This window comes from Haplochromis burtoni, unplaced genomic scaffold (genome assembly GCF_018398535.1).
Source record: "Haplochromis burtoni strain Fernald_Lab_line unplaced genomic scaffold, NCSU_Asbu1 Contig_17, whole genome shotgun sequence".
NCBI classification, from domain to species: domain Eukaryota; kingdom Metazoa; phylum Chordata; class Actinopteri; order Cichliformes; family Cichlidae; genus Haplochromis; species Haplochromis burtoni.
Genome location: NW_024582378.1, coordinates 787,305 through 808,680, shown reverse-complemented (window position 1 = coordinate 808,680; position 21,376 = coordinate 787,305). Strand labels below are relative to the sequence as shown.

Here is a 21,376-nt window from a genome sequence, read left to right as displayed (position 1 = left end):
CAACACTTCCCTCAGCTTGCTACACTCATTACAAGTCTCAACCACAGTTATGAGTCATTTCAAATTATTCTGGTGAGGTTATCCTCATATTTTATTCTGTGACTGTTGTGGAGTTCACACCTGTACCTGTTAGCAAGCGTCTGCATGCTGGGGGCCTATCCTCCTGCCCATAATACTTGTAGTGTAGTCACATGGGGCCGGTATGCTGACACGTACTGACTGTAAGTATGTTTTGCATATATCTAAACTACATTTGGACACAGCCACGGGTGGGATATGTGAGTTATCATCAACAGAGAAGCAAACAGGTGCAGAAGCGCACGGGACAGTGGCCACAGGCAAAGGTTTGCTTGTGTATTTTTGTTTTTTACCCTCCGCTTCTCTAATTCTTTGTGGAGCGTCTCTGCTCTCGACTTTTCGAGGAGCAGGCTCTGCTCAAGCTGACGAATATGGGCATGTTCCAATTTCGTCTGAGTCTACGGGAAGAGACAAAGAGAGATACAAAGAAGAAAGAAAAGGGAGGCTGAAAGGAAAAAGAGACCCATACAGATCAAAGAAGGTGATCAAAACGGCTGACAGCTGATGATGAAAGGGCAGCTCTGCAGACGGCAGCAGGGTGCACAAGCTGAGGAGGAGATCTGAGGTTACGTTTCACTTTCACAGAAAGTGCAATTTGCAGTTAAGGACAACTTTGTGGTCACAGGTACATGACCAGAGAAGACAAGAGTTGCACCTGCAGATGGCTCACACGTCAGTCTGAGCTGCTTAATGCATGACGTGCATTAAGCAGCGCAGACTGTGCAAACCATGAAAAAGCATTAAAACACATGGTTTGATTGCATTCATATACACTGTTTTATGTCTAATACAGTAAATAAACATGATCGGCATTAAGAGTCACATCTTATTCAAGGCTGAAATTTCATCCTATTGTTGTCAGCAAATCTTTTGAAAGAATGAAAGGCAAATATATTAAAAAACATGTACTTTATCCAAAGAGTGGGGAAAAAAATACAACTTATCCCTGTGGGTTCCTCATCCTTTAACCAATCGGTACAATGGTATTCAGTTTCCTTTCCCCTGTTACAGGAGATAACGTCTTAATTGCACTTTGAGCATGTCTAAGTCTATTAATGGTGACTGGCAAATAAACATGGCTTCCACTCACTGTGGAAACAATATGGTATTTTCTAAATGTGACAACAAAGACCTGCATAATTTTTGAAATGTGATCTGCATTTATTTTTAAGAGATAAAATTGTTTGGAATAAAACTTTCAGTCATGAAGTGAACAAATATGTTCACCTTTTTGAGCCTGTTATTGTTATTATTATTATCATCATCCAACTACATATTTTTATTCTTGAACTCTATTAAATCATTTTACACATAACTTTCCCTGATTTATCTTATTCTGCACCTTGGTTCAGCCTCTAAGTTTGTTTTCTGCCTGAATCAAGCTGTTTTAGCTTCTCCTTACTTTAAGCCAGCTGTCCTCTGATTGGCTGTGCCTCACAAACAAAAGGTTTGAACAGCAGGTGTGCTCAAAACAGCGGATATTAAGAATATCTGCTGTCTATGACACTATGCAGATACATGTGGAGGGAAAAAAGCTGTCTGAGCTTTGGATTCGTGTGGAGTTGTTACACACACTCTAATCAAGTATCAAAGAATTTGACTAAAAATAATTCCTGTTTTACACAAAGCTTGTGTCTCATGTTTTATATCAGTTTTAAAATATTGTCTTTCTGTGCTATCACCACTCATGAGACATCAGCTGAGGACATCCCGAACGCACACCCTGTTAAACTAGAAACCCAGTCCGACCTCTCTGTATTTATATAGCCGCCTATGTGGAATTCAGGAACTCTGCACATTATCACATCAAGGTTTCTTTTGTGCACCCAGACGCTTTTTTCTTCCCTTTCCTCTTCCTTTCTGTCCCGATGTCCAGGATGTGCGTTACGCTGACAGAGCTTTCAGGGTTGCAAAGCATGAAAACAGAATCTCCTGTGACTAACACGGACCTGTGATATTACGGTGATTCGCATTGTGAGGCACATAGGCTTTTTTCATTCAGCTATTAATTCTGATAAATACCTCCAGGTCTCCTTTGGTGATGGATTCCTCTTCTACTCTGAACTGCAGGTCCTCCACTTTCCTGTAAAAGCGTTATGGGAAATAAAGACGGGGCGATTAGCTGAGCAGTATTCAAGTCTCACACAGTGTCCAGGGAGTGACTGGAGCTGCAGACAATCACAGCAGTTTGCAGAAGTCACAATTTTTGTCATATTGGTTGAGACGCACCAGACAGATTCGTCTCCCAGGAAAAGTTCAAACATTCTAAGCAATTTGTTTTTATTTTTAATTAAAAGGAAGCTAAGATTAGCCTGCATTTACCTGCTTTTTGTCCTCTGTACACGTCACATGCATGTATGCATAATATCTGACTTTAGGAGCAGAAACTGTTTCTGCTTGGTAACCTCGGGAAGCTAAGTCATTTCCTGAGCTTTGAGATATGGATCAAAACCCTAAACTTTGTGTCTCCGTGACAACAAGGAGTCCCACTTGGGGCTGATGAGGGCGACTAATTCACGAGTACGATAAAAACACATCAGGAAGCTTTGGGACAGTGTCGCCTCTATCCAAAGGAATCAAGAATAGATATTTTGATCACCAAAAAGTGAATTTGAAAACTAAAACTAAATGCGAAAGAAATATTTTACTAGGCATGTGGAGCTTTCTCCATATTGGACACTAAACTCAGTGTTGGAATTTCGTAATCCACTTCCACTTAAGGTTTTTTTTAAGGTGCTGTTTGGAGTGAGAGTGCGCAGGGAGAGGGTTTTGTGGCCAGGATATCTACTCCTGCTTCTAGGCTTAATGCTAAGCTAAGCAACTCAATCATCTCATAATATTTATAAAAATGAAAGCAAATCCCAGATTATTAGCTAAAAGAGCATCATGTGAGATCACTCTATAACAGTTACCAATAATTAAGATTTCAACTATGTGGCAACACTGTTGTGTGAAAGTGAAAGCATGATGTCGTGGCAGATGGCCCCGCCCCTCCCTTAGCCTGGTTCTGCTGGAGGTTTCTTCCTGTTAAAAGGGAGTTTTTCCTTCCCACTGTCGCCAAAGTGCTGCTCATAGGGGGTCATACGATTGTTGGGTTTTTCTCTGTATGTATTATTGTAGCGTCGACCTTACAATATAAAGCGCCTTGGGGCGACTGTTGTTGTGATATGGCGCTATATAAATAAAACTGAATTGAATGATGTGTGAGCGATTACCTTTTTTCTTCTTCGAGCTGATTGGCCAGTTCCAGCTTATCCTTCTGCGTGCTGGCCAGCATGGCTTTGACTTGCTGGAGACCATTCTCGTTCTCTGTCACATACTGCAAACAGGAGACAAAAAATTTTTTTTCACACCGACAAAGGTTTTTCCTTTTCCACCCGTTCTCCCTCTCAAGTCGTCACATACAGACGCTCAGTAAGGACACGCAGGCGTTGTAAAAGCCCCTTTGGCGTCATTTTTCACAGTGTGGGCAGCGCAAAGCGAGATGATGCGGGGTCGGTTTTTGTGACCATTACTATGTGCTTAATTGTGGTCAGAGAAGCTGGCTGTAAATGGGCAACTGCCTTTAAAAGTGTGTAAAATGGTGATTTTTTTAAACCCAAACTGTGCTTTTGTTTCCCATGAAATCAACCAGACAGCAACATTAACATAAATACATTTTAAGTAAAATTCAAGTATAACCTCCCCACCTGCCCCTTCTGACACAGACTATTGTAGGTTTTTGTTCTATCTCCAGTTGTAAAATAGCTATATAACTACATTCCTTGTATTAAAATGGTTATAGTCTCTTTAGTTTTCATTGTGTTGTGCAGTTTTTTTTCACACCGCAGTCAGCCCTAAACCTCAGTGTGCCGTGATGAAGGCCTAAAATCCTAGAATGCATCTGGATATGAAAGCTGTGAGAACAGAGGAAGAAATATTTGTCTCCGCTGCACTAGGCTGTGAATTTAATTAAAGCTAGCCCTAAATATAATGACCACTAAACTGGCTCAGGTAACATCTGCGATCACACATGGAACATGAACCATACCTGAAATTTGATTTAAATCTCTTAAAATGAAGATCCAAGGCGAGGGTTTTTGTCATGTCTCCTCTCTCCTCATCTCTTCCTCACTTTGTCCACTTTGTTAGGCAGTAACTGTTTACCGTTACTATTACATTTGCCAGTGTCCTGTATTCGGGCCTCTCTTTTCTAAGACATGACGTTGTGCCTGACCAAGTAAGTGTCGAGCTGTGTTTTCCCTACTTCCTCGTACCTGCATGTGCTGAGCCTTGAGGGCGCTCAGCTCTTTCTCCACCTCGCAGATGTGGCTCGTGGCCTTGGCCATCTCCGCCCGCTCCAAGTCCCTCTCGGCCAACAGCTGCTCGATGTGCTGCTGCTTCTCCTTCAGGGCTTCCTGCAGCGCGGTGGTGCCCGAGATCTTCCGTGCGTAGCGCGATGATGTCTCCGTCAGCTTTAAAGGCGGGGAGGAGGGGGACAAAGAAGATAAGACTTTAAGAAGAGGATGAAAGTGTGAACAGAAAGGAAATGCAGATTGGGCTTGATGCATTCAGAAACATCGTTTATCCTGTTAGCCGCACAGGTCCCTCTCAGATCCAACAGAATCCAACATCTCGATGCATCTGACATCAGACTTTCATCGTTTTCATCGTCTGCTTTGTGATCACAGGAAATCAGCTGTCTGTGACATGACAGGTCTCTGCTTTTTCATAATAAGTCATATTAAAAAAACAATAGCAAACTTTAAACTTATTTTCTAAATTGTTAGCTACATACGGCTTTAGAAAATATACATGTTCTTCCTCTCTGAGGAAATATCTGGCTGGTTGGGAATATCTGCAGCAGGGAGACCAAAAACAACCATTTAATCACAGTGAATGCTGCAGTATTCTCTTTGGCCACTAGAGGATGCTCTTTGACAGGATTTCTACCAGCCCTCTATACCTCGTCTCATTTCAGCAGCATTTATGGAACTTTCTTTAATAACAAGCTAGATTGAAGCATTCTGCACATAAAACATTACATCTGCACTTTTATGTGTAGATATTTCATATAAAATGTGTCAGTCATGCTCAATTTAATGTCATATGCCTGTGTATTTGACAACCTGTAAGGTAACAAATTCATGCTTTTATGATGGCAACACTATTATGTAGCACATAGACTCACAGTAAGCGTCATACGTTCACAGTGAATGAGAGATCCTTGTGCAAATTTGTGCCCATAATTCACCATCCAAATTAAAAACGGCGCCTGCTTTCTAACCACTTAAGAAAATTAAAACTGTGCAGGACGAAGCATCTTCAGGAAAGACAATTTTGTGCTGTGCCATCAGACTGATAATTCACAAAGGTTGCATTGAGTGCTGCCAACAATTAAGGAAAGTAAAGGGTAGTGTTCTCCATCAGGACCTGGCCCGTACCCAGATGCTAAAATCGATGCGAGATACCCTGATGTCCCATTATTTCAGTCAGTTGCCAGCTGTTGCTGAGGATATTAGTCTTAAAGACGCAGTGCAAGAAACAAGCTGTCTGACTTCACTTCACTTCATCATCCTCCTGTTTGAATCTGCGGCCACGATATTTCATTAGATTTAAAGACTTTCAGACATTGTAATGTACAGAATTATGAGCAACTAATAAACAGATGTTCCTAATCTTAATAATCATTCCTGTGAATTATTTGGGGGGGGGGGGGTTGCAGTTAGGTCAAGCAGGTTTTTGGACAATGACAAAATTCAAAATATAGGGATGTTTTTAATATTTGGATAAAAATATTTTGCAGCTGAGAAGTGAGATGCTTGGCCAAGCCTAACAGGGATATGGGTTTTTATATGCATATACATATGAACCCTGTGGTCATGTTTACTTACTGACTTTTAAAGGGATCATTTTAGGGAATATTCTCATTTGCTTGCCTGCTAACACTTAGATGAGAAGAATTCTGCCTCTCTCATGTCTGTATGGTAAAGATTACTCCATAGATAGCAGTCAGTTAGCTTAGCTCAGCTCAGGAGCATGTAATTAGCCTGGCTCTGTCCAAAGGTAACAAAAAGTGTGCCCACCTACTCTAAACTCACTTGCTACAAGTTTTGTTTTGCTTAAAGTGGACCTGCAATGAAAACTTGTGGTTTGTATTAGCTACTGTGCAATAGTTAAGGCTATTTTATTTTGTTGCCTCAATGAGGACAGTTATTTGAGTCAGCAGTGCAAGCTGAATTATAGCCAAAAATCGACAAATGGGATCATTCACTGAAGCATGCATTGATTAGGGTAAGTATCAATACAGCAGCCCCCGACTGGCATTTTAGCGATACACTTTCTCTCATCTATCTATCAATCAATCTAGAGATTTACATAACTATATCCATATATACTGTTACAATATATCCAAACTGTTAAACATATGTGAATTAAACATGTTTCAAACAGCATGAGTATATAAATATAAATCCTCAACACCATTTTTTCTACTCTTGGCTCTGGCTGATATCAGCTGGCAGGGATTTCCTTATATGGTCATTTCAGGAAGCGACAGCCCCACACACATGCAAAATATGATAATTTTTCTGCTCTGCAAGTTTTTAAATCTGAACTTTCACCTTAAGCCACTTGTGTCTCAAAAGAAACATGAAGCTGAACATCAGCCGATTAGGTCCACTTTAAACTATAAAGACGACAAGACATCAGGACTGGCTGAGACCTCAAAGGAAGCTTAGAGACATGAGAGTGGTGTCGACCTTCTTATCTAACTGCGAGAAAGAAAATAAGTGCATTTCCCGCCCTCAAATCCACCCACTCTAAGGGCGGATTTGAGGCGCGCTGCAGTCGTCTTACCAGTCCAGCACGGCTCGGACGTCCACCTACAGAGGAGGCCACCGAGCTGACTGAACTGATGGAGGAACTGCTGGGGCTGTGGGCCAGAGAGGAAACTCCCATTGCCACCCGCTTGCTCTTCTTAGCCTTCGCCGGGCTGGTGGAGGGGAAGCCGATGCGGATCACTTTGTGGACTGGAGCAAACAAGCCAAACTTAGGGAGACACTGAAAGTATCTGCAGGAAGAGAAGAAGGGGGAGATGCAAGAGGACGAGGATATTATTTAGAAGTCACAGAGCAGCTTTACAGTCATGTATCTGCAATAGGTTTTCAGTTTTCTCAATGTAGAGAAGGGAATTTTTGATAAATAGTAACAATATTTGAATATATTTTAATATTTGATACATTGGAAATTTGTCTTACAGCTCCTGCAACATCATTTAATTGGTTTGTGAATAAAAACAGAAATAAAATAATAAACTAAAGAGTCGGGAGGCCAGCTGCATCATACAGTACATCGTAACAACCTCCCAGCGTGAAAAATGAAGACGCATGAAGTAGGGATGGGTACCGGTATCCGGTGCCATGATGGCACCGGTTCTGACATAAAGATAGTAACCAAACCGAAAAGCAGCTGCACATTTCGGTGCTTTATTTCGGTGCTTTTTTTTCCTGGCTTGATACACTTATTCTAGCCAATCATTTTACGTTTCCGAGGATAGTAGGGGGGCCAGGTACGTACGTTCTTTTAGAGCAGAGCTACAGATTAAAAATGCCCAAGCGAAGCGGTCAAAAGTCTGGCTGTACTTCACAGCAAAATATGCAAACTCAGCAGCCTGCAACAAGTGCTTTAAAACAAACAACAGAATTAGAAAAAACAACAGCATTTGAATGAAAACAATGGAATTTGAATGAAAATAACGGAATTAGAATGTATAGAACAGAGTTTGAATGAAAGCAACAGAATTCTAAAACAAACAATAGAATTTGAATGAAAAAGAGTAGAATTAGAATGAAAACAAAAGCATTTGAATGAAAACAACGGAATTTCAATGAAAAGAACGGAATTAGAATGAAAGAACAGAATTTGAATGAAAACAACAGAAATTTGAATGAAAACAACGAATTTGAATCGAAAACAATGGAAGTTTAAAATGAAAAAGGACAGAATCGATGAAACACCTGGCGACGCATAGCGTTTTTTTTAAAAGCCGTATTTGATAGCTTGCTGCGAGACCTCACACCGAGCGCATCTACTGCGGGTGGGTTGCCTGTTATCGGACTCGGAGTTAGCAACATCCCCCAAAAACTACTAGCCCTGGCAGTGTAGCAGAAATGATGACGGATGATGATGGCAGCAGCAGCCGTTCTTCATCTGCGTGAGTAGCCTAATGTTGTCCGTGTGTAATTTACATTGAGTAGGCTAACCACGTTATTACATTAATGCATGTAAGGTGAACTAGCAAATATCATCATAGTTACATGCAGCTGTCTTCTTGTTTGATGGCAGATACTCACTTCACCCTAGCCAAAAAGGCTAAAATGACCAAAGAAAAAGTGGAAAATAGTTAAACATGAGAGGTTTTTGGACAAAGTTTGTATTTTTTCCATTGTTTAAGCACTGCTTCCAGCCAAGAGTGATACCATATATGCCCTCTAGCTGCAGAAAAGGCTAACATTGTTATCTTTTTACAAAAAAACAGCTGAACATGAGTGGTTTTTGGACCAATTTTGTGTTCTCCATTCTTTAAGCACCGGTTTGAGCACCGTTTAAGCACCGGCACCGTTTCAAAAGTACCGGTTTAGCACCGGTATCGGATAAAACCTAAACGATACCCATCCCTACGCATGAGTGACAAACACTGCAGTTCCTGAAGCGGCCACTTGAGGCTCAATCCTAAAGTGACTCATGTTAACATGGCCTCCCGTGTTTTAAGGCCCGCATCTATAGCATAAATAAATACACTTATAGCCAGGTACCAGAAGCAGTTTTGTTCTCTATAGCTAATTCCCCTACATGACAAGTACTGTGGTGTGAAAAACTGTTTGCCCCCTTCCTGATTTCCTAGTGGCTTGCATATTTGTCACGCTTACATGTTTCAGATTATCAGATCATCATAATTTTAATATTACACAAAGAGGGATTTTTTTATATAATTACCCCTTTACATTTCTTTAGTGTGTAAAGTTTAAGAAAAAACATTTGAAGTGGCGCCAGCTAGCTACGAGCTAGGCCTCCGCTAACTTTAGTCAATCTAAAATATGTTTATGTTATTTTTATGAGATTATCTGTTTGAATTATATATAATATGACCTGCTTTAGGATTAATTGTACTGAAAGATAACAAATGGGTCTGGTTATTTAAATCCTAGTATTTTGTCTCTGTTACTGTTTTACGCTAACTAGCTGGTATCTGCAGTTTGCTAACAATACTAGCTAGAATTTGAGCTAAGCTAATAACTTCTTTTAGATTCAAAAAGCCGACATGGTGACAGCTGCAAAGTATCTGTTGGATTTCTTTGTCATATATAGAGGACAGTGAGTATATTTTCATTTACCTGCTCATTAACTAACAAGGAAAAGAACATTAAGTTACAGGAATGCAAAGACTTTTCTAACCTTTCTTTAAGTATCTCTAGCTAAGAATTTATAAGGCTTTAGGTTTTTTGTTCTTTCAGATGGAGAACTGCGCTGCCCTGTGTCGTTCCCTTGAGTGGAGCTGGTCTTCTTGGGTTTGAACTTCCACGCCTGCTGTAACTACGTTATTCTCTGCCAGTTCATTGCATCCACAATGGTGGTAACTTGTCTGCCTGAAGCCTTTTACCTCGTCTTTGAAAAGTCATCCCTTGAAAAGTGTATCCCTGAGGAGTCAGGAGCTCACAACCAGGCTCCCAGTGGATTCAGGTACCACCCTGCCACTCACGCGCCCTCACGCGCCCGCCCACAGGTACCCTGTCCCAATCTCTTTTCTCCTGCATTCTCAAGTCAGACCTTACCTGTAAAAAAAACCTCACCTGTAAGCTCTCCCTCTCTACAGACACCACCCAGATTCACCAGCAGTGTTCAGGACGCCCCCATTTCCTCACAGTCTGTCACTGCTCAACACTCACTCGCAAACAAAACTTTATAGACTTTATAGACTTATAGACTTTATATTGGTCACAGTCTGATCTTTGGGTCCAAAAATTATAAAATTATGACGGATTTAAGAAACAAGACAAACACGCCTTTGTTGTGTTTTTATTTCATGCTGTAGTGTTATTTTTCCCTCTAACTACAGTTTAATGGAACACATGGTTTTGGTTTTATCGCCTCACTGTCCATCTATATTTGATATTGGGTATAATGATATAAGTATTATTGTATAATATTTATAACTCAACAAACTAATAACCTATCCAGAAAAATCTAGCATAGATTGGTACTGGATCCTGAGTATCATTAAAAAATGTTAGTTTTATATTCTTGTTGCTTGGCTCTAAAATTCCACCAGTACTTCAAAATGCCTGGAACTACATTTCAAATGTTTTAAGACATTTCCCATGATTGAAAGGGGGATGATGTGTGCTATGCGGGCTAAGCAAGAGTCTGAAGGAGTAAATATGAGGATAAAAAACAGTCCAGAGCAGCTCTGAGCGAGAAGGTCGAACTGTTTCGTTGAAAAACAGATGAGAGCACAAACGGCCGAGCGGACAGATCAACATCCCTCCCCTTGATTTCCTTTTAGGGTAAGAAGAGAGCAGGAATTTGGGGAAATTGAGGCATGCATAGTGTTTGTATATACCTTGTACCAGCTACTGCACCATCATTCTTCCCCAGAGGCTCATCCAGCTCGACCCCACACCATTCGCCCTTAGCAAAGTCTGTCTCCCCCATATAGCGTATGACTCCCATCTTCGAGCCCCCAACCTGACAACAACAACAAAGGGAAGAAATCAGTTACACTTAAATACAAACAATTCAATACAAAGTGTCAAATTGTTGAGTTTTACACTGTCTTTAACATCATAATCAAATCTGACTCTATGTAATTTCACACATCAGTTCCCATAATCCCTTTTGCCTCTGTAAGATAGAGACCGTTGCTACTGATGCGCTCTTCTTTCTATTAACTTATTTAAGATGCAGTTGAGTCAGGAAATATATGGATCCTTTACTTTTTTCAGACTTTATTGTAATGGAGCTTTCATTTTAAATTCTAATATGTGGCGTGAGTAACCGGTGCTACAATTTACAGACTTCCCCTAAACGCAGCACATGCAGACTGTCATTAAGTTACACTTATGGAAAGAGGACACCTAGAAGGAGAGAAGAAGAGTCACAGTAAGCAGAGATCCTGGATTAACAAAGGAAGTTAAAAACAATCATTGAGATACCCATTATCTCTGACGGGGGGTTTAGGTTTAGGTCAATAAATGAGTCATTTATGAAACAATGTGTAAAGTTGTCTTTTAAAAGCGGATCATCAACTGTTGTTTGGGAACACTTTGGATTTACAGCATGTGCAACAGTCCAACACAACTATTTTACTCCACTGCCTGAAAACACACCATAAACTGCAGGACAACAAATGCATCGAGGAAAAGAAAAACGATGCACTAGTTGCTAACGTGAATTTTACAAAGTCGCCTCAGAAGTCTGCAAAGATCCACTGAACACGTTCATGCAATCATTAAGACATTGCTTATCGTTAAGTGTCCAGTAAACACGGTAACGAAGGCTTCAGGAAAAGCGTCAACTTAACGAACAAAAAACATGTTATCGCATCAAACAAGCATCTAAAACAGCGAAAACTCCGCGCCAGTGGAGGGACACACAGCTGTTGAGTATTTTGCTACAAGTTTCATTCACAGTTTCATTCACAGCCATCGATGGTACAATGAACAGAGCGAAAGAGAATATTTATATTTGTGTTTGAAGAGGAAAGCAGTGCCCTGTTTCTTGAATTTTGTGCTCAGGTTTAACTTTAAAAGCTTCTGAACAGACTGGTCGAGGTGTACTTTTTTCTCTCAAATATCTCTTTTTTAATGATGGCCTTGAACTCCAGTGCTGGTCAGGCTCCACATCACAAACACAGGATGCTCTTCTAATGAGAAATGTCAGCAGTTATGGCCATGACGGTGTAATTTTAGCATTTTCTGTTCAAGATGTTCCTTCCTGCGGTCGAGACGGTAAATGTGTGGGTGTGGGCATAAGCAGGGTCTCTGTTTCTGTAACGTAGAGGTGCACACAATAACATTAAGCTCCCTGTCAAACTGTCTTACCTGGACACTTGAATATAGAGAAGTGGTATGCTTTTGGGGGACATGTATATCCTAATAAGCGAAAATGTCTGCTGTAGAAACAAAGGCACATAAATAACCCAAAACAAAGTTAAAGCAGAAGAAAAGTCTTTCTATCTGCACAGCTGTGACACTCCATTACCTCAACCTACTTTTTGGGGGGTCATTATTTGCCAGCACACACCAGTACTGGACCTACATCTGTGAGCCAGAATCTGTTCACTCTGATCGATCTGTAACACGATGTGTCTGTTGCAGATATTTCTGGATGTGTACAGTAAGTGAACATGCTTTTAGGCTTTTGTTTGCATAGAATTTTTACTCTCCTGTCATTATAAATATATTAAAAAAGTTCAAAGACAACACTCAACACTAAAATCCTCCAGGAATCCAGTTTGTAATTATAGAAGTCAAAACAGAAACGTTTCCGTTCTGCTTCCATCAGCACCTAACCTTGTTATTTATTCACTTTCAATCATTCGGCTAATCAGCTGTTTGAACTTACTCCAGAAATGAGATATTTGACTAGGCTAACTCAATACATGTAAACTCTGCTTCACTCACTTCTCTCAATTCTGTATTTTCCAGTCAGAAAAAAGTAGGTTTCCTGTGAGGAAGATGATCTAAACTGATGGCTGAGGACTGTCCTTCACACATGGTGACCACATTTATGACAAAAACCATCACAGACGTGCACAGATACTCAGCATTTAAGAGGAGAGCCTTTAAAGAGAAAGCACACTACAGTCAGAGATGACAAAAGCAACATGGTTACATTTTATTCATCTCCTTTGTGTTAATTTCATTTATCTGAATCTCCATCTGTATCTATTTACCTATTGTTCGATTACAATACTCCCATTCCCAGTGGTGGAAAAATGCTTAGAGCAACAGATGCTTCTGTATTTATCTACAATTTAAGAATCGTAATTGTTGTTTTGGAGTCCATCAGAGTCTCTTATAAAATATTTTTACACATGGCTGGATTCAGCATGAAACAGAAGACAAGGACAGACTAAAATAAGGCGTGGTGAGTCACTCCTCTATTGTCAAATTAATATTCCACTCCTGAGCTGACTCTGTCCTTCTCTTAAACCACTGAGGCCAAAGTGGAAGCTGTGCCAAGAAACACTGTGGTGTCACAAGTTATTAAACCGAGATGGTTTGCTGTCTGCTGGGGTGCGTGATGTCTCAGTGACTCTGTGTTAAAATGCCAGCAGGGCCAAAGCAGCCAGTCAGCATAAGCCCCAATCTTGGCTCCTCTTATTTTCAAAGTCATCTGAAAGCTTCACTCCAAGGTATTCGAGATAAAACTGTTCTACACGACTAAATCCCAACATCAACGAGGAACTACTCTTACTTTTTTTATGCCACATCATGATGTGACACGAAAAGAATCCATTTACCCCAAACCCCAAGCAGCCGCAGGAACAACTTGTTAAAACATAATAAATGGTACAATAAACGTATACTTGACCGCAGCAGGTTTATAGAACTTCGGGAGCAGAAATTAGCATCAGGGTTAGCAAAGGCTAAAATTATCCCAAGATTCATTAATGAGCTGAAAATATGTGGCAATTTAAGAAAAAGTTCATTTTTCATTTTGGTGAGTCAATACACTGTGTATAGTTCTGTGTCACTACTTTTGCATACTGCAGCCAACACCTTGTAGCCATATATTCACACTTTGACTCAGGTAATCTGTCATCAGTGACAGTAACTCTAATTTTGCAAATTTCCTTGAAATATCAAGATATAGTTTCGAGGCTGTATCACCCACCCTTAGCTGCCAATTTGCAGCAACAATAACAACCTGGCACCTGCGCATTCTGATTAGCATACATATATTCACACCTAGAGCACACCTGCAGACCTTTTCAACATCAAAGTAAATCAGAGAGTGTAAAAGTGCACTGTGTCAGATTTGCCAGTTTTAAGTATCAGGGCTCGCAAAATCGCTAGCCCGACGTCCCGGCCTTACATCTAGATCATCATACAAGCTGCTTACTGGATTATTTCTATCCTGTAGCAGGGTCTCAAGGCCATGCAAGAACAGCAGTTTTTGTAAAAACATGTAAAAACATAAATTTTATATCATAAAAAAAAACCTTGTTAGATATTGCACCTTTTATCTCTACTTTCTCTGGATACAAGCTTGCAGAGAGGATTATAAGTGCTTTACTTTACAGAACCCCTCTCATCTACGTCTGCTGGCTCCAGGATTTAAAGTCCTAATTTTAGATTATTCATTTCATGGCTAATGCACTACTTATTAACCTATCATTAGCCTGCACACACTGTATCAAGCTGTAGTCTGCAACTGTCTGCTAGTGGACAACCTCGAAACTATATCTTGATGAGTCTTAACAACCATTAGAGAAGTTTCTAGGTTTTTCCAAGGTAGCTATGACAGAAACCGCTCAGTTCAGAAAACAGCTTTAAAAGTTACGCCTAGTAGACTTTAAAGAGATAAAGAGTCAAGAGTGAATGCGTATACACCGATGGACTCCACTAAAATCTCAAAACCATAGTAATAAGCAGCCATATACGCCCAGTTACTCATACCATAGTGGTTTTGCGATTGTGCAACAGTAAGAAGTTCAGTGACTAGCATGCCTTTGAGTGGCTTTGGAGTTATTCAAATAAACAGCAGCCACATCACATGCAGTTCCACTGGAAGAAAAGGCTCATTTAACTTCTGCAGATCTCTCCAGTAGCAGAGATGGCCTCTGGGGACAGCCTCTGGTTAAATACTAAAGCTAACAAAGGAGAGGCAGTTCTGAACTTCCCATGGGTGTTCGGATTTCGAAGGTGCCAAGGGTCTGAGGCTGTCCCCTCTTTTGGGAAACACTTCTTTAATTCATCTTTTTATATATATATATATATAAAAATCTGGGTGACATTCTCTTGAGGCAAACTTTCAAACACACATCAGCAAAGTCTGCCCTTAGTTCAGTATTACTCTAGCGTCCTGTCAGGGCCTCGCCCCGCTCTCTGGCAAAGACGCCCCCAGAGTGTCGACTGCTACTATCACATAACTCAATACCTAATGGAGAAAAATAGACCTTCCTTTTTGTCCACAGTGTGTAATCTGAGTTTCATAGTTTTCGCTCATTTCACAAAATTTTGGAGGCGGTGTTGTACTTCCAAATGTGACACAACTGCATGGCAGTACATCCGAGCCGCCGCAGTGAGATGGATTACACAGGAGAGGCTTAGGAAAATGATGGATTCACAGATCAATGTGTCAGCAGTGGTATCTCCTCTCTTAAGCGCTGAAAGTAATCTGGAGTGATTTACAATATTGACCAGGAGGAAGGCTTTCGGGCTCCCCGTTTCTGACGGCGCAGGATCTGATGTAGCTATCCCCTGTGTCCATCACTTAATGGAAATCCACGTGACCCGATAATCCCATACAGTAGCCGGTGTATAGACTAACAGGAGCCAGTGGGAAGAAAATGCAAGAAGCAGATAAACATATTCTTCCTGTTGAGGTTTAGTGACATTCTCACCAGCTTCGGTGCTGATGAGAATGGAAAAGGATGATGGAAAAGGAAAAAGATGCAAGAGAGGTTGGGTGAAGGTTAAATCCTAGCACTAAGACCAAATAAGGAAAAACTGAACTTCCCCAGAGAATCAGTCAATGTCTCACATTACACTGCATCAATCCAGTTTTACTGAGGCCTGCATGAAATACTAATTAGGAAGTCACTGCTCAGTTACTACTGAGAATTGTGTTAATTTCAAATGTTTACAGATAATCAAGTTAAAACTGTCCACATTTAAAAGGGCAGGGAAATTATTTATCTTTGCATTTGTTAAAGACACGGCAAATGGGAACATGGTTACCCGGGAAGGTCAACACAGTTCTGTCTGCGGCTTGTAAAGCACCCGACATGTTTGTGCAATGGTGGCGCCAACAGAGCTTTGCAAACCATCATGTACATCAGGGATCTTAAACTCATTTTACATTGTGGGCCAGACCAGTGACGCTCGCCTTTCTGTGGGTCTAAAGAAGTTTGATTACACACTGAGCACCTTAATAAAAGAATAAGTGCAAATACAACTACACATTTCATTTTCTACCTGATAATGAAATGCTTCTACAGCAAATGAAAGAAATTGCATGTCTCTTTGGCTTTAATTGGAAGAATTTAAATGTAAAATTACCGAATAAAGATTAAAATAAAGCTTTAAAACTTGTTAAAATAGATAAAAGTCCAAAATTTATACCTTCTTTTGTGTTTTCCAGTTTTCTGGTAGGCTCGGACTAGTCTTTGTTGGGCCTATTCTGGGCCCTGGGTCTTATGTTTGACCCCCATGATCTGCATGCTATAATGGTTGTGTTACATGTGGTCTACTCACCAAAACTCGATCTCCAACTCGAAGATCCTTATCTCCTGCTTTTTTAACCGAACCACTGTCAGACATGTTGGACCCAGACTCATTTCCCGTTTTCACGGCGCTGTTGAGCAGGCCCTCTCTGAGTGGTACCACCACCCGCTGGCCGGCGGGGGCGCCGCCGCCACCCTGCTGAGTCTGATTCTGGGTTGAGTCGGTGGAGTGGCTGTCGCTCCCCTCTCCGACTGGCTGTCGGGTGAGCTTTGAGGGTCGCGTAAAGATTCCCTGGAGGGGCTGGCACTCAAAGTAGCGCACGCCACCCACTGAACCATCGTTTTTGCCAACTAGGTCATTCAGTATGACGCCTGCCCACTGTCCTGGAGCAAACTGGGTCTCCCCTAGGTAGGCGATAACTCCTGGTTTCACACCGTTGACCCAAACCTGTTCGCCAACGGTGTAATCCCCCAAAACATCGTCGCCCTCTTCCGAGATTTTAGTTGGAGTGGTGGGCTTCAGCGCAGCACCTGGAAAAAACACAGAAACACAGTTATCTGTCATGTTGCATAGCAACACAAGGATTCATATAACAAAAGCAGAATGTGCTTAAATGCATTAAAACTAAAAAGGTGCATGGAAACTGTGTCATTTCTTCTTGCAGTTATTACACTCCTCTCTGATTTAAGTTGCGAACACTGTGTACATTGTGAGGCCATCCTCATTCACAGTCCAGCAGAATCGCCTTCACACTATTCATCCTGTTTGACCGTGCCATGCCAGCAGAAAAAAAAGCTTGTGTGGCAGCATCTAGCACAACAGAGCAGTTTGTGCAAGATTAGGCGATAGTCTAATTCCTTCTGAAAAGTGGGTCAGAGAGACGGTATCTGTGATGTGCCGGTGATTAACCCTGCCATCAGCCCTGTGATATCGCCTATTTGACACATAGAAGAGCTGGATGTCTGTTCTCATCCGCACAGCCTGTAAACCGGGAGGGGCACCGTTGGCACGCGGTCTGGTGCACCGCGCTGCCGGTAAAAGCGTGTTTATCTATGTCTGTGTGCAGGAGTGGTTGGTGCCAGGACGGTCTCCCCGACACCCTGAGAGCGGGCCCGGGGCTTTGTGGGCTCCAGTGGCTGTGCTCTATGCATGTTATGCCCCAATTGCTTCCATATGCTGCTATGCGAGCCGCAAATGAAAATGGGTACAACTTCAAAGGGGATTTAACTTGATTATAGAGTTTGGAAGCTCTTAGGAATGTGCTGCTTCTGGTAAATCGCTGTTCTGGGGAAAACTGATGACTGACTGATAATTTTGTTCGGTGTCAAGAAGTGGTCATCTTGAAGATGGATGCCTTTCAAAAGGTTACTTTTTTCTCTGACCGTGGACAAAGTTTAGGCTTCGAGGCATTTAGCACCATTTACCATTTCACACAAATATACCAGCTGAACTGAAAGTATTGACCAGACGATGGTCATTAATCAATTATGTGTCAAAATGGATGTGGCCCAGGGTAAACTGACATTTAGCATCAGCATCAACCATCTGTCAGTCTGTGTTTGACCCACATTTCTGATTGCATAGTCCTGGGGTGTCCCACTCCAGTCCTCGAGAGCTGCTGTCCTGCAGCTTTTAGATGCATCCCTACTCCAACACAGCTGAATCAAATGGTTGGGTTACCTCTTCATTATGCAATCAAGTTAAGTAAAGGCCCAGTAACAAGCCATTCATTTGATTCAGCTGTGTTGGAGTAGGGATGCATCTAAAAGCTGCAGGACAGCAGCTCTCGAGGACTGGAGTTGGACACTCCTGGTATAGTGTTTTATCCCATTCGAACTGTGAAGCTCAGCACATCCAGAACAGCAAAGATAGTTGAGAAACACTTGCAGTCAGGCCTCCTTACTCCAAATAAAATAAGATTCTAACAAGCTTAAATGTCAAGCTGTGGTATCACCACCTTTATTGTTTAACACAACCTGAACTCTCTCAGGCAAGCTTTCCTGTAACTTCTTTAAGTAGTATCAGGAACTATTCTCCAGGCTTCCCGAAGGACATTCAAAGCTCTTTTTTTGGATGCTGTCTGCTTCAATAATGCTGACGTCCGGGCTCTGGCGAAGCCGGTCCATGACTGATAGTGTTCAACTGTGTGCTCTTTCTATTTATGTATGTTTTACAGTGTGTTGGGATCATTATCACTGTCCAGAGTCCTCAAAGTTTCAAGGAGGTACTTAAAACTTCTTCTTTTTTTTTAATCTCTGTCAAACTTTGTAATCTTTAGCATTTTCTTATCTTTAATTAAAGAAATGCAAACAATTGTGTGCTTGTGGAACAGGCTGACAGTAACAAACGGCCCAAAGTTACCATTTAAAATGGGTTCTTTGCTAAGCTGTCTGTTATGTGTAGACACAACACCAGTCCATCCCTTTAGCTCATTGCCTTTTTATGCTTATTGATTCACAGGTAAGCGTCCTATAGCTTAAAAAACAAAAAACAATTTCCATCTGAAAATGGTCAGGTACAAGGAGTGAACTGAAAATGAGTGAAAAAGCAGCTAACGTCTAGAGAAAACTTCGAAAGACCGTCAGGAAGCCTGGAGACCGCTTAAAATAATTACAACAACTTTGGCTCCTTTGAAGCATACAGAGGTGGCAGCTCAAGACTTTTATACAGTATTGCATATAACATATTACATGAAGAACATTAACAGCTGTTCAGTGCTAATCACCGTGAAATAGACTGCAGTCCTGCAAGTTTCCTGAGTGACTATGACCTGATCTAAAAGGTCTACCATAGGTCCAACTATTTTAACCATTTTAAGCAGCCTTACTTCAGGTGTGGTTCCAAAGAATTTCAAAGATGCAATTGTGCAACCACTTCTTAAGAAACCTGGGCTAGATACAAACGCTGTTGAGAACTTTAGACCAATATCTAAGCTGCCCTTTTTATCTAAAGTCTTGGAAAAAATTGTATATGACCAATTGATCTCATACTTGAATGCACAAAATGTTCAGGAGATTTTTCAATCTGGTTTTAAAGCAATGCATAGCACTGAATCAGCACTTTTAAGAATTTTTAATGATATATTTTTATCATGTGATTCTGGTGAAAGTGTCATTCTTATTTTACTCGATTTAACTGCTGCATTTGACACTGTAGACCATGAAATTTTAATCTCACGTTTGGAGCAGTGTGTCGGTATAACAGGTGTGGCTCTGAAATGGTTCAGGTCTTACTTAACAAACCGAACCTTTTCAGTTCGCTTAGGAAACTGTGAGTCCTCCCGTGCTCCGTTGTCTCATGGAGTACCACAGGGTTCCATTCTGGGCCCTATCCTGTTTTCACTTTATTTACTTCCATTGGGCTCAATTTTTAGAAAACACAGACTCTCGTTTCACTGTTATGCAGATGACTGCCAGATTTATGTTCCTCTTAAAAAGAAAGATGGGTCATCTGTAAATCGTTTACAAACATGTCTGGAGGACGTCAAGTCGTGGTTGGCGCTAAACTTTCTTTGTTTTAATGATTCTAAAACTGAAGTAATGGTGTTCAGACCTGCCTCCACTGCTGTTCCGTGTGTTGATTTGCAATCCCTGAAATCATTCTGTAAACCAGAGATTGTTAATCTGGGTTTTAAAATGGATCCTGAGCTTAAGCTTGAAAGCCAGATCGGGTTGGTTGTAAGGTCTAGTTTCTTTCATCTGAGGCAACTGGCCAAAATTAAGCACTTTCTTACGAGACAGCAATTTGAAACAGTAATCCACGCTTTTGTAACCGTTCGGCTGGATTACTGTAATTCTCTTTATTTTGGGGTGAGTCGATCTTCTGTTTTTCGACTGCAGTTAGTCCAGAATGCTGCTGCACGCCTTTTAACTGGCACTCGTAGATACGAGCATATCACCCCAGTTTTATATTCACTTCATTGGCTGCCCGTGCATTTTAGGATCCATTTTAAGCTGCTTTTATTTGTTTTTAAATGTTTGTCCAATGCTGCCCCTGTGTACCTCTCTGAGCTTCTTCATCCATACATACCTTCCCGGTCCCTCAGGTCGGCAGACCAGCTCCTCCTGAGCGTGCCCAGGACTAATCGTAAGCTCAGAGGGGATCGGGCGTTTGCTGTGGCAGCACCAAAATTGTGGAATGAGTTGCCTTTACATGTTAGACAGGCACCTTCCTTATCTGTTTTTAAATCACGTCTTAAAACATATTTATTTACCTTGGCTTTTAGCACAGCAGGACTTGTTGATGTCTCTTAATACTGTTTCTTATTAATTATATTATTTTTAATTTTAAGATATTTTATATGTAATTTAAACTGTTTCCTCTCTGTTTTATATTTGTAGCACTTTGGTCAACATTGTTGGAGTAAAGTGCATTATAAATAAAGATGCTATGCTATGCTATGCTAAAAGCTTGTATGTTTTGGATTCAGATTTTTTCTAAACTTTTCTGATTTCCTGGACATCATTTTCAGAAGTACCTTGGTTACAAAGGAAGTAAAGGTAAAAGTAGACAAATGTACCCTTAATAGGACATTACAGCCAAACACATGGACATTGTAGCTGAAATATCACAGCACTATTGGCTCTTTAGATCTGGTACTTCCATGAAGCAAAAGGACGAATGATCCAGCCCTCTCACACAACCCAAGAAATAAACTACTGTCTCATTTTTGGACCATGAGTTCAGAACTTATGGACACTGTATAACATTAATAATAATTATTTTCCACTTGGCTTTTAGTTTATTTATTGTTTACATTTTCATATTATTAATCCTTAATAATGTGGGCCTTTAATCCTTTGGTCCAGTTACAGCTTGTATTTCCCTCTCTTTTCCTTTGGTCTTTTCCCCCCCGTTACTCTCCT

At 40.9% G+C, this 21,376-nt stretch overlaps 1 protein-coding gene across 3 annotated transcripts in view; it reads right to left on the bottom strand.

Annotated features, from left to right (window-relative positions):
* The window catches only part of clip2 (CAP-GLY domain containing linker protein 2), a 52,765-nt gene that overhangs the window by 19,622 nt on the left and 11,767 nt on the right, over nucleotides 1-21,376 (bottom strand). For 2 of the 3 annotated variants that reach the window (XM_014330759.2, XM_005916009.3), the window contains exons 3-8: nucleotides 16,542-17,041; nucleotides 10,679-10,803; nucleotides 6,916-7,129; nucleotides 4,335-4,532; nucleotides 3,294-3,397; nucleotides 2,101-2,161 (exon numbers count right to left, since the gene is read on the bottom strand). In XM_014330759.2, coding sequence (XP_014186245.1) covers nucleotides 2,101-2,161; nucleotides 3,294-3,397; nucleotides 4,335-4,532; nucleotides 6,916-7,129; nucleotides 10,679-10,803; nucleotides 16,542-17,041 — 1,202 coding nt within the window. Of the gene's footprint in view, nucleotides 1-371; nucleotides 477-2,100; nucleotides 2,162-3,293; nucleotides 3,398-4,334; nucleotides 4,533-6,915; nucleotides 7,130-10,678; nucleotides 10,804-16,541; nucleotides 17,042-21,376 lie in introns of all 3 variants that reach the window. The other variant, XM_005916008.3, reaches the window with a different exon arrangement.